The sequence below is a fragment of the Pinus tabuliformis genome, chromosome 5_2, assembly GCF_031772625.1.
Source record: "Pinus tabuliformis cultivar Carrire ecotype Pingquan chromosome 5_2, CPIR1, whole genome shotgun sequence".
NCBI lineage: Eukaryota > Viridiplantae > Streptophyta > Pinopsida > Pinales > Pinaceae > Pinus > Pinus tabuliformis.
The window spans coordinates 335818099-335832826 of NC_142306.1; the positions used below are offsets into that span (position 1 = coordinate 335818099).

The 14728-nt window shown below is 38.7% G+C and overlaps 1 protein-coding gene across 1 annotated transcript in view; it reads right to left on the minus strand.

The window, feature by feature from the left end:
• The window catches only part of LOC149158852 (negative regulator of systemic acquired resistance SNI1-like), a 269207-nt gene that overhangs the window by 35608 nt on the left and 218871 nt on the right, over nucleotides 1-14728 (minus strand). Inside the window, 1 exon segment of the mRNA XM_089436334.1 lies at nucleotides 8674-8792. Within this exon segment, the coding sequence (XP_089292460.1) occupies nucleotides 8674-8792 (119 nt within the window).

Here is a 14728-nt window from a genome sequence, read left to right on the forward strand (position 1 = left end):
GCTCCCAAAGTCGACCCAAACCCTTCAGCTCTTCTCCTTCAGCTCTTCTCCTCCTCCGCGCGGCGACAGTCAAATGACATAAAAAAAATTCATTTTTCCCTATTAAAAGCCCGCTGCCCGCGCCCTCGGCGATTTTTTCGAAAAAAATCGCTATAAAAAAAATCCGGCGATTTTTTGGGATAAAAATCGCGTTTTATGCGGAAAGGTGAAAAAATCGCGATTTTAACAACACTGGTCATAACAAATCTAATAAAATTATATTTAAAATATGAAATTCTACACTATTACAATTTTATTAGATTTCTGGATCTGTAGATTTACTGTTAATAGTGCATGCATGTGAATTAAAATTATGCAAAAAAATATAGAATAGAAAATAAAATCTCTCACACACATTCGACACAAGATATGCTTTGGGAAACCCTTTCGAGAGAAAAACCCAGCTGAAAGGTGAGGTCGCTCCGCTCTTTTTCTCTGAATGGAAATATGGTTGCGGTTCCAAATAAGTATGGCATGTGGCCTGTGGGATGCTACAGTGCTCAAATCCTCTGTTTGTGCTCTATCTCCTATCCCTCTCGGTTATTTCTTGCTCAGCTATGGAACAAATGCACTTGAAAGAATGGAATCCCTTTTCCTCCTAGTGGCCTAGTTATAACACAGCCCTATAGCCTACTAGTGGTTAGGTTTGACTACCTCAACTCTTATCCATAGTTACAATATTGAGTCGTCTAGAATCCTCTACGTCATAATCACGTACCTAGTCCATTTTCCATGAATATCGTGGCATCTCTAGAATTATGGTGGTGAAAATAAGAAGGTCAACTTCTTAGTGGTATAACTTTCGCCTATGAACTTTAATTGATGTGATACTTGCACCGCTGGAAAGGTCGTTGTGCGTAGAATAGAAAGAAAAAAAGTATGACACTAAAGCAAAAAAGTTTTACCGCCAAAAAATTTCATTTGATGCCTCAAAATGCTCCTAGAAGGTTTTACACCTTGTTTTGCCAAATTGGGTCCCATGAGTTGATTCCTCCATTTTTTCTACTCTAAAAGCATCAAGATGGATGACAAACAATATAATAATCCAATTCAGATCACACCTCCCCATTTTGGGAGGCTTTTGGTCCCCAAGAGCTTTTACTAAATGAGGTGAGGAAACTTTTCCTCCACCTTCTCTCTAGTGTACCATTTAGCTTTGCCTGGAACTTGTCCCTTCAACCTAATCTACCAAAGTTCATGTTGCCCCTGACTTGTTGTTTTAGACCTCTTTTGCAAAAGTGTATCTTCTGTCAAGTTTTTCTAAGCATCTAGTGCCAAATCCTCCACATAAGGTAAGACATGTTCCTCTCCCTGATCGCACATGGAAGGCTCATAGAGTTTCAAATTCTCGACATTCACAACTTAGTAAAAGCACATATATGGTGGTAAACTGAGTCGATAGGCATTATCACCCACCTTTTCCAGTATCTCTAAGGGTCCATACCTCAAAGCCTTGATTTTCTTACCAGGCCCCTATAGCCTCTCCTTTTCCAACTATAACCATACTTTGTCTGCCACCTTGAACAATTTCTCTGTTCTATGTTGATCATGCCTAGCCTTATATTTCTATTGTGACTTTTGTAGTGTCTCTTGTACCAAAAGATGGACGTTCCTTATCTTCTGTATAAATGTTTTAGCCCTCAAGGCTTCTCCTGTAAGATTTTCCCTCCCTCATCCTTGCCACCCATATTCAATGTCCAAAGGTGAAGGCAGCAAATATCTAGAATGGGTTTCAAATGGAGACTTCCCTATAGAAGTGTGGAGTTCTCTATTGTAATAATGTTGTATATATACCAGATTTTCATCCCGGACCTTCAAATGTTTTTGCTTGTATCCCCTCAAAAGTTGCACAAAAGTCTTGTTGACTACTTTTGTCTATCCATCTGCCTGTGGATGGAATTTTGTAAATCTCTTCAACTTCGTGTCCATCTTCTCCCACAATGTAGTCTAGAATGCACTGAGAAGTCTTGTATCCCTGTCTAAAATTATGTTCCTTGGTATCCCAAAGCACAGCAAGACCTATCCAAAGAACAAGTTTGCTATTTCTTTCCCATAGATGGTCCTTTTACAGGGCATCAGAACACACATCTTTTTGAACCTCACAACTACCAAACACAAGTAGTCATGTCCCTTCTCGGTTGTTGGTAAACCTCCCACAAAGTCCATGCAAATACTTTCCCAAGGATGAGTGGTTACAGGTAAGGGATGATAATATGATATAGACCCTATTTCTTGTTGCTAGGCTTGTTGGTACAACAAAGCATGCATCCTCTTATGAACCTAGCTAGCCACTCTTGCATCTTGGGCCAATACACATATCTCTGCAAGTTGGCCATGGTCTTCCCTACGCCAAAGTGCCCTGCAACCTTAGAGGTGTGTGTTAGAAAATCAAAAGGCAGAAAGATTTTCTTATCTTGATAGATACTTCTGATTATTCTAGAATCTCTATTATCTTCTTTTATCTTCTTATCATCAAGCAACTATCAAAAACACAAGTACAAGAAGATCAACACAATAGAGACACAGGATATAGGCTCTCAGTCAGGGCTAAAACCCCTCTTTTAGGGGAAAACACAAAAATTATCTTCTCTTCCTTTAGAACCAAATCAAATGAGATAACCAAGACCTTTGACCAGACCAAAAGACCTCCTCCAATCCACCAAGTCAACCTCCCAAGATGATTAGACAAACTTCAATAGTCAACTTTAGTCAAACTGCTTCAACCCTGCAACAACTCAGATTTTCTGCCCTCCTGCGTCAAAATTTCAGCCATTCTGCAAATCTGCAACTTCGTCCCTCCTGCAGCAACCTAGAAACTCGCACATGTGACAAAAAAAGAGAAAATTTTGGCTTCCTTTTGCTTGACAAGGGTGTCCTCCTTCGCTTAGGGTTTCTCCTTGTTCTTCTAGGTATTTCACACTTCTTTCTCCTCTTCAAGTTGCAGATCAAACTTCCTTGATTGAGTGTTCAAATGAGGTCGAGTATCACTTCTATATATAGCCTTCTGTGTGGTTGAATTCCCTTGATAAGGCCGACTAGACAGGAGGGCAGGGCGACTTCATGGAGAAGCCACAAAATAAACTTTTTGACTCAAAAATAAATTTCTTCTTTGATACAATGAGCCCAAGAAGGGTCTAGGACAAGATGACATGGACAACGACTTATGACACAAAACCTAAGCCTTCAATGGAGGCTTTGACCTACAAATAAAATAAATAAAGCATGAGACCCATGCTTCTAAATAATTTTTCTTTTACAATAAATTTTACATTCTTTCTTTTGACAAATATATTACATCATGACTTAAATACAATGATGAAGACCAATACTAGTTACATTTTTCAACAATGTGAGGCTCTCTAATCAGTTGCATACTCTCATATTTAGGAACACATAGCTTATCCATCCTGTATAGTAACCCACCCTAGAGATGGTAGTCAACGGTGTTGTCGCCATCATGCACATGACTCTGACTCTGCAACTGCTGAAACACCTCCTTGAAGTCCTCATCCTTTGAATATGCCTCTTTGTATTCATCATGGGTGAATGGTTCCATGTGTGCAAGAGTTCCCAAAGTTGTGATCTTTGGTGTGGGTGGCCCTAAAAGCATGTCAGCCAACTTGTTTGTGTTGCCCTTCTTGTACTTGATCACCAAATGAAATTGTTGTAGAAACCACATCCACTTGTAATGCTTAGTCTGTTGTAGCTTATTCTGGGCCTGCAAGTACTGTAGTGGTTGGTGATCTATGTGGATTATTGTCTCCTTTCCCATTAGATAGTGCTTCCACTTCTTCACAGTTTGCACGAGGGCATAGAGCTCATTGTCAAAAGTAGGGTAGTTAAGAACTGCACCATGAAAAACTTCAAAATGGTAGCATTAAGCTTTCCTCCCCATATCAAGAGTGCTCCCATAGCATACCCACTCAGATTTGTCTCCACTTCAAAGGGTTGTTGCAAATTTGGTAATGCCATAACTAGTGCTTGACTAATTTTCTTCTTTAGCACTTCGAAATCCCTTTGCTGACCCTTCTCCACTGGAAACTCTTGCCACTTGTTGTCATGGCATGGAGCGGCACTACTACCGCTGAAAATGAGGCTATGAATTTCCTCAGGTATTATGTTGCCCCAATGAAACTTCTAACCTTAGAAACATTAGTAAGCACCGACCATTTCATGATAGCCTCCATCTTGGCAAGATCTATCTTCAATTCCCCTCCACCTATCACATACCCTAGATACACCAAAGGCTGGTGTGCAAACTCACACTTCTTGAGATTTGCTAACAATTGGTGCTTCTTTAATGTCTCTAACACTTGCATCAAATGAGAGATGTGCTCCTCCCAGGTAGCATTGTATACCAATATATCATCCAAATAGACAAAATAAAATGAATCTATAAAAGGGCCCAATACATTATTCATCAATCTCATAAACGTAGTCGGTGCATTACATAGGCCAAATGGCATGACTAACCACTCATACAAACCTTGTCTGGTTTTGAAGGCAGTCTTTCAGTTATCTTCTTCTTTGACTCGAACTCGATGACATCCAAACTTTAAGTCCAACTTGGTGAAGTATTTTGCTTGTTGCAGCTGATCCAACAAATCATCTATCCTACGCAACGGGTACCTTTTCTTGAGCGTGATTTTATTCAACGCCCTGTAATCTATACACATCTGCCAAGTCCCGTCTTTCTTTGCCACAATGATGATGGGTGACCCACATAGAGATGTACTCAGTCGAATGACACCCTACTCCAGTAGTTGTTGCAATTGTTTCTTCACCTCACTTGCTTCTATAACAAATTGCTCGTACATCCCAATGTTTGGCAATGGAGAGTCCGACAATAGTTGGATCTCTTGCTCCACTTCCCTCTAAGGTTGTAACCTAAGTCACCTAACACGAGGATTCGAGATTCGACAAATACGGGGATTCGAGTGTCGGATACGGACACTTTGACCCCCCAAAACAGGACACGTTCGAATTCGACAGCGCTCCAAATATCATATCATTGAGCAAGTATATATACCTACGTCCTTACACTCGATAGTGAATAGTTTTGCCCATTGAACAACAGAACTCCAATCTAAGTGTACTCCATGATCTCCCTTCAATGGTTAGGCTGATTGTGTAGGGACCAGGCCCCGGCTCTGATACCAATTGTTGGAAATAATGAGAAGGGGATGAATCAATATTTCTTATAAGTTATTAATATTAGTATTATTAATTTTCAGAGCATTAAACTATAAAGAAACTTCAAAGCAAAGAAAGAACAGTACACACAAATTTTAGATAGAAACCCTTCTGGAAGAAAAACCATTGAACACTTCTCTAATATGATTTACGAGTACAAGACATCCGCTGCAACAAAAAGGGAAGCACCAACTCCCTAATACTCTAGAAAAGTGTTTTAGTTTTATCAGGCAGCGCCAATTCCTGAAAGGATGCTCCTACACCCTATTTACCAGCACCCACTGGAAGGACACTCCAATGCCCTGCAAGCTCCAAGTTGCCCTTGCACCACCCAACCACCTTGAAGTGTTTTCAAGCTACAACCTGAAGGTGACTTCAAACACCTGCGTTGCACCACCCAACCTCCCTGAAAATGATAGTAAAATAGAGCAACTATTGTGGGCTCCCGTATCAGGGACAATGACCCACTTACAAGATCAGACTTCTGCGACAGATATAACTACGACACCCTTATCAGACTTCAACAACGTGATATGACAGTGGAACCCTTTCCAAACTACTGCAAAATCATATGAAACCCTTTCAGACTGCTGCAAAATGATATGACAGTGAAACCAAACTACTTCAATACTGAACAATGTACATGTATTCTTCTTGCTCAATTGATGCCCTTAAAATTTCTTCAAATTTTTCTGAAGCAATAGATGTATGCTGGAATGATGACGCTTTCAACCAGGTAGATGATCCTGAAGATGCTTCTGCACAGGTAATACTACAGCCAAACTGACTCCTAAACACAAATGCTTCAAGCCAATATTTCAGATGATAATGTTATGAACTAAGTTTGTTACTGCTGGTCAAACTTTAAACCCTTGGACCCTGTGAATTTGCTATAGTCTTCAAATTATGTCACAGCATTCAATCTTTAGTACAAGCCCTCAACCATACACTTAAGTATGCCTTACGAAATCAGTGTTACTGTAGATGTGTTTTGGAAGGTGGATTCCAACAAATTAAAGGAGATAAAATCCTCTTTACAAAAATTCAAATCGTTAATGCCAATCTGATGCAAACTTTAGGAGCTCTGCAACATACCTTGGTTTAGCGATTAAGGCAATAGAAAACCACCAGTTCCAGGTTTCAAATTCGTGCCACAAGGAAAGTTTTGTGCTTAAAGAGTGCGTGTGATCTTCAGAACTTCCTCATAGAAGGGGGGGCAGGCATACTCGACTTAGTGCTACAAGTACTTTCCAGAAAAATGCATTGTATAGACCATAGATCTGATGGAATAGGAGACACCAGCCACACAGATTGTTGCTATGTATGAGGCCAAGCAACTCCTTGATGAGAATGCTTCAGAAATGCACCAGAATTTGTCTTTCATCCTAGTTTTAAAAATACTTCAGAAACTGCCCAGAATGACCAGCATATACCCTTGGATGAATACTTCAAACTAGAGGATTTGTATCATAGCAAAAGGCCAAAAATTCCAGATATAATAGGATGGCAAGACTTCAAGTGTTTGTTCAAATATGACAGGAGAAAACACCAGCGAAGTTATTAGGGCAAGGTCACTTCGCAAGAGATCATTCTACGTTGCTTCAGATTTAGTCTTCAAGGGGTGGAAACTCATAGAAATCCTGCAAGTAGACTCAACAAAACCCATACAAGAAACCTTTCCAGATATCCGTCCTCACAAAAGGTGACAAGGGAAACCTACAAAATATATTCAAAACACACGAAATCCCTTGCCAAATTTGACCACTTTTAAGTTGCAGAAACAATTCAGAGTGAGATCTTCTGTAGTTGGAGCAAAGGAGATTAACCAAGGTGCTTTATTTCTGCTCTTCAAGGGCCGAAATAGATCAAAAAAGCTTCCTGCACAAAACCATAGCTAGAACGAAATCTTGACCCAGACTTTTCTCAAGATTCGACCTCCTTCACAGATTTTTAAGATTATTCAAGGGCCACAAGGATCTGAGATAGATAATGTGAGTTTTCTTTCTTACCTTGAATGAGAAGAAATTGTTTCAATTTATAGAATAATTTTGACCCTTGTTTAAGCTGACTTGGGGGGAAGATCAAAATTCAATATTTTACTTTTGGAGGGATTTTTAAATTTGACCAAAACCCCATTTATAATATTAAAATAGATTTTTCGATTCTAAGTTTTGGACCATTTGAATTCACAAGAAAATCTTTTTGATTTCAATAATAATTCTACCCCTTCATTGAGTCAACATGCCAAGGACTAACTAATGATATGTTTCCATGTCATCTCCCTTTGGGGACTTTGACCATAAGGAGGGTGCACCTCTCATGGCATTTTATATACCGTTGGAATTGGTATGACAAGGAGTATCTAAACATGATGGTCCTAAACCTATGAGACTAGAAATCTCTTGTCATTTTTATCCTTAAAGGTGGGGCTCCCACTGGCTGCTTCTTGGGTTGACACCATTGACAATCATAGTTCATCAAAATTAAGATAAAAACATTATTACAAGGCTACATGAGAAGAAACACAACAAGAAAATGAATTTTGTGGACAAGGCCAAGTGAAAGGCCAGCATGACTATGATGGCATAGATATACCCCTCACAGTGTGGCACCTTAGCCAAAGATATTCTGTGCAAAGTATTTCTCAAAAAAATTTGAAAGTCAAGTAGTGACAGAACTTATGAAATCCTACATATGTCAATTACAATAAGGATATTAGGAATGTAGCACATCTTCATTGGAAACGTTTTGAACATTTTCCATAGTTATCACATAAACATTCAGTGCTTCTCTTAACTACATCCATTTCTTTCGACTGGGATTAACTACTTCAGTGCTTCCCCCTTGGTCATCAGAACTGCTTGTTTTATTGTCATGTTCATGCAGGACCGATTTACATTGTTCAGGGTTTCCCACTGAGTTCCTTTCCATGATATCTGTTTCCTTTCAGCCTCCTCTCTAGGAATACCCATTTTTTCTTCCCTTGTCATGTTATATAATGTATTCACCTAGTTTTGATTGGTTAGTTACAAGAAGCATTAGGCACTTCTTTATTTTCTTTGAATACATCTTTTTTGTTCAAATCCCACTGACCTAACTTGGTCCATTGTTGACATCATTATATTTTATTTCTTTCTTCTAAACATGGAACTGACAAGCTAATGGCCAGTGTCTCCTAAAATATAATTTGTCCATTCAGAAAATAGCAGAGATTTTCTGTCATGCCCACAGTGTTATGAAGAATGATTACATGAAAGTCTATAAGCACAGAACATTCAACATTTTTCAAAGGAAAATGTTCTGAAAATTTTAGAATGATATAACATTGCTTTCAAGTGCATTCAAGATAATTGCACAAATTTTATGACAAAGGCAAAGAACAAAGCCCACTTTCTACTCATATTTCTTTCTTCATGAGGAAAATAGCAATATCATACTCACCTATATACACTTTGGAGATTTTGGTAAGTGGCTATGAACGATTTACAGGTTTCTTTGAGTAACACATCTTGTCCGCTACTGTTCATAAAATCGGTGCCCTTTCGTAGTGAAAAATATGCCTGGAAATGGACATAACAACCCATTAATCTCTGAACCAGAAAAAGGGTTATAACTAATAATAATCTATCAATTCTAAGGGCTCCATAGAAATTATTTACAAATAATTAAAGCTAAATTATCATACTGGACATCTTTATGCAAATCTAACTTATCAAACAATGCATAACATTAAATTCAAGCTAGTTTAACTAACTATAATTAACAATTATTCTTCTGTCTTACCCGACCCCCCTGGCAGGCAAGATGAAAATTCAGATTTCCGGCTTAGATAGAGATCAAGATCCAAAAGGAACAGCCTCAGCAAGTGGAGAAAACCAGGATTTGTCCATGTAAATGTATCTCATAGAAGAGGAAGTGCACAAGTATCCCAGAAAACATTTTTGGGGAAAAGAAAAAGGATTTTTTATCTGCTACTTGTGAATATGCTATTCGCTACTGCAAGCCATAACTAGAAATATTAAATTCTTGAGGCTGATATTGACATTCTCCTTGATCTTTCTTTTTTTATCCTTTACTTGAAATTTTAACATGGCCATTAATCGCTCCAGAATGTTTGAGAGTGGCTCAAACCTCATCAGACTTCCTATAAAGAAACTAGAATTTCATATCCCTTTCAGAAATCAGCAGACTTAAAACAGTTTTCAGGATTTCAGCATTTGGAAAAAGGATACTATGATATATCAGGGTATGGGATTCGCATTTAATAAAGAGCACCAAGATCTCCATGTATCCCGCAGTTGGTTATGTTCACTGTTCAACTCATCTTAATGTCCTTGTAAACATGCACCTTTCACCCAAACCAAAACCACTTATTAGGCATGTTAAGGTAGGCACCTTTTTTTAACACTTGGACTAGCCAATTTCATTGAAATTGGAGATCATTTACTTGAGAAACAACATGGTGGATGTGTTTTGTTTTGATGTCCCTAGAGGATCAAGGCTAAGGCCAAAAGAAGAGGCAAAGGATCCCAATATAGGGAATGATGTTGATGATATGTAGTTATCTGTTGTGGCCAATGTTATTAGGATAGGTTGGTCCTCACTAGACTAGACGCTTCAACACCAAATTGGGATGACAAGTTCGTTCATATGTCAAACCAGCTGATTTTGGACCAGTAACAATCAGTCCACAACAATGGCTCCAACAATGGTTCCATGGGGGTGGACGGGAAAAGAGAAAAGGAAGCACTCCACTGACACCTCCCTACCGCAAAATCTAGCAGGCCTTGTGAGGGGACTCACAAAACAAGGACCAAACCCTATAGCAACAATGAGGGATATTGTCACTATCACCTCAGATATCTTCCTCCTGCTCTTTAGTGGAATTTCACCACAAGGGAGGCTTCCCAATACTCACATATAAGGATATTTTAAGTCTTATGGTTCAAGAAGATGAAAACATAGGCTAGGTGAAAACACATTGTGGTGGACAAAGACTCAATTCTTCTTGATAATGGCACAACGTATCATGCACCTAGGCAAGATAGAGACTTGTACAATCTATGATTTCTTGATATGCAACAATAAGGAATACCTAGACACATAAAATTCAAAGAAAGGGTTTGCAAGGAGATTAAGTCAATAAAACAATAGAGCCAAACCCTCAAGCTAGGCCTCAAGTTGAAGCTAGTCTAGGGTTAGGGTTTCCAAGGCACAAAATTATGCAGAGAAGGATGATGTCAGCCCTCCTAAGGGTAGATTTTCCATCAATAAAGATATATTTTGTCTTAAATGTATTATGAAGATAAATCCTAGGATTTGCTTCAACACATATACACCCACAATGCCCTAAATCAATTCAACCCTAGCAAAAAGCCTCAATGGCTTACCTTAAAGACATAGGAAAAATAAAAGGAAGAGAAATATTTAATTTTTGAAGGCTTTTTATCTACACAAAATTCACCATTGCCTAATCCTACTTGGGTGATGGAGCCTTTGTAACACTCCCTTCCACCCCTTTGAACTCCTCAGGTTGTGTGTGGTATACCTTTTTAATTAACCTAACTTTTACGGTCTACTTATGAAGATGGGTTACAAAAATCCTTTGTTTCCAACTTTGCTAAAACCCAAAATAAACGTCGCCATTGTGTTTAGCTCATCGAGAGCTTTTTGGTGATATAAATTTTATCTCAATATGACCCCAAGATTGAAAGTTATGCCCTTCCAAGGTTTAACCAATTAAAATGTCCCATGTCAACAAGACACCGCCACGTGGCACCCACATGTGCCCCAATTGGCCCTACCACCTCATCACACGTAATCCCATCTCACTCGTGGTACTTATGTAGCGTCCTCGTGTACCCAAGGCTACGGGGTCCACGAGGCCCCAACCCCATCACGCAATTCAATAGAATTATGTTATATCCAGATTTGGGGAAAATCTGAGTCCGCACAAAGTTTCCAAAGCATAAACCTCCCTAGAACCCAAATCCCCAAATTCACCCTCAGCTCCAAACAAATCCGGATTTGGCCCCATATATAGCCTCGTACAAATAATCCACTATGAGGACCCACCCCGGATATACTATACGAAATCCGACACCATTCAACGGGGCCCCACACATGCAGTCTCCTCAACGGGGCCCATCCCAGGTACTCTATAATAAATCCGACACCTTTCTAAATATTCGGCTCCACGTACCATCTAGTCACCAGTGTTACTAATTATGTGCCATGTGAAAACCCCTAGGTCTCCCCGATCTTGGATTACCCACAAAACAATTTAACATTTGGCTTCGCCCAAGCGAGACCCTCACCAATTATCGCCATTTGGGTCTCTTGACTACGGCGCATCTAGATTATTTAGAATCCGACGCTCTTCAAAAAATGCACAAGTGTCGACTAGTCGGATGCCTAAATGCCTAGATACATCCGCTAAGTCCAACTGCATCCGCCCCTTCTCACATATCTGGATGCACTTAACAAGAAGTCCCAAAAAGGGCATCCGGCCCAGAGGCAGATACATGATCCTTCCAATATCCCATCTAGCCCCAGATACCAGTCTGCCTTCTACCATACTCAAACTTATAAAATCTGAGAACTTCAAGGGACTTGACTAGAGTCTTCCTTAAAGCGAGGCGTTGCAAAGATCACCAATTCTACAAGGACAATACCCTTATCTAAACATTGAGCATTCTAAACATTATCCCTAGCCTTCACACATTGCATGGAGCTACCAACATGCCAGCTATTAGACACCACAACGAGCTAAGCTATGACTAATATTACTCTATAAATTCAAATACAATAGCATCATACCAAACCACATAATGGATCCCAAAAGGATAATGGTCGTACACAACATCAAATGTAGCCCTTTACCAAGGAAGACAATCAATAGTTTTAAAATAGAGTTCCATGATATTCACAGCATATCATACAATGGAAGTCACATATTGTAACAATTCAACACAGTAAATTAAGACAGCATACATAACCATGTAAATAGTTCTGCAACTACTGAAAGTATCATCAAACACAAGGAACTCCAAGTCCCTCATAACCATCAGGACATACATATAAAGCATCACATCATAAACAAACAAGAAGATCACATTCCTCCATTAGTAAGGTTTGTTGATTTTTGTAGCATTGGGAGGTGTTCCCACATGCCAAATAGGCCTACTAAACTAACCAAAGAAATTTTATGAAAATTAATATTAAATAAAAAAATTTGGATATCATGTAGGCTCCAAATCATCAAGTCGGCCCCACCATGAAGGGGTGTGACTTTTGGTCAAAAAGTCACCCATTTGACTAATATAGATGATCTCCACAATTGACCAATTCAATCACAACACAACAACATCTAATCTGATCCACATGTGCAAAGTCATAGAGGAAGAAATCTAAAGGTTGACCAAAATAAAGAGGCTTCCATTTGACTGAGTTTGACCTTCTCTCTAAGTTGCACTAAAACAAATACGTTAATGGATACAGATATGCAGTTTGAAACTAATATGGCGAATTCTCAAGAAATTTGGATACAATACGACAAGAAAACAACATATATATATATATATATATATATATATATATATATATATATATATATATATATATATATAGATATAAATATATTAAAGACAATAAAATTTTCATTTTACCATTCATCTTTTAGAATCTAGATTCTATATTTAAAAATACATAATCATCATCATGAATTCAACATAAACAAATCATCATCGTCAATTCAACATAAACATTGTCATCATCATCAATTATTATTATAACAGTCAATATATCATCAAGTTCTTGTTTCAAATTTCAATCATCAACATCATCACCAAACTTAATAATGCACATTACATAGTACAAATTACAAAATGAACTATGATTGGCAATCTACTATCATATGACATATTATGGTATTCAATGTTCATTGTTCAAAAGTTTCAAACATCATCATAAAATACATTTAACATATTATCAAATATGTCCTCATACATGTAATTAAGATCCACATCAACATTTCAATCCTCTCCAGGAGTGGGAGAATTTATGCCATGTCGACTTGAAGATGCAATTATTGGTGCCTCCTCATCAAACAAAGTCATATGAGACGTTGGACTCAACGTCACATCCAAGTCAGGCAACTCTGGTTCCACATGCCATAGTTTGGTGGGCCCAAATTTGTATTCATCACACTCGTGTGACAAAAGACGAAGGTTCGAATGAACATACACTAGTTCCTCAACCTTATTGGAGCCCAATTTGTTTTGCTTCACCAAATGGATGAAGACATATGTACTCCAGTTCCTCTCTGCTGAAGAGGAATTAGAAACATGTGACAAAATCATGATGGCCAATTTTTGGATATGTCAAAGTTCCCCACCATAGTAGTTCCACCGATTAATTGGACTTAATATGGTCTTGTCCTAAACAAAATCAAAGATCTACACCCAAACCCTCTGATCCCAAAAAATGAGCAAACTTTGAACAAATTTGAATCCCAATATCAGGATCTACAAATAGCTTTCTAAAATATTTCTTAAATCCTTGTGAGACTTCTGGGTCTTTCTTTGGAGTTGTTCTTTCGGGATTACTTAGCAACTCTGCAGAATAATATTTTGGACTCAATGCATAGGCCAAAAGGTGCAATGGGGTGGTCATCTTGTTCCACTTTTTGGTAAATATATCTTTTACTTTTTTGTAGAATACTTCATTTGGGTCCTCCTCCTCGACATTTATAACCAACCTTATCTTCTCTATCATGGAGCCTGTTACCCACCAAAAGTCGATGACCCCATAAGAGAAATGTTCTCCTTAATTATCTCTTCAATCAGTAGCAAACAACCCCTAGTAGCCACCAGTGTAGCCAATACATCGTGCCATTTGATCTTCGCTCCCTACATCAGTGATATGTCCCCTCGCCCATCTATCGAGAGCATATGTTAGAAGTTGGGCAATCCAACCGAAAGGCATGTTTTTCATTGTGCAATCGGGTGCTTATGCTTGTTTTTCTTAGGCATCTTGGGCATGGATTAATGGGTGACATGGAAGAAGGAAGGGCTTTAACTGTGGTTTTGATCCCTCACCTTAAATGGGGGTTAATCCTCAATCCTAGTCCCGTGGAATCTCCCATATTGACCTATGGTTTTGGGCAGGCACTACTTAGAAACCCCTATTTGGGTAGCGTGGTCCCAATTTCTCATTCCACATTTCTCACTCCCCTCCACAGATTCTGAGCCCTATTTCATCATTTTCCTTCTCTGCGTCCACATGACCACTAGATCCACAAGGCACTAGAACTTCCCCTTTCCCTTGTCCACATATTCGGGTCGGGCCAGGAGACGTTTCCCTAGAGGTTGTTGTAGCTAAAACACCCCAAAAGCATATCATGGCCACAAGCAAAAAACAAAAGAAAAGAAAATTATAAAATGCAAAAGATGGTTGGGACATTAATTAGCACATGGGAAAAAGTCAGACATGAAAT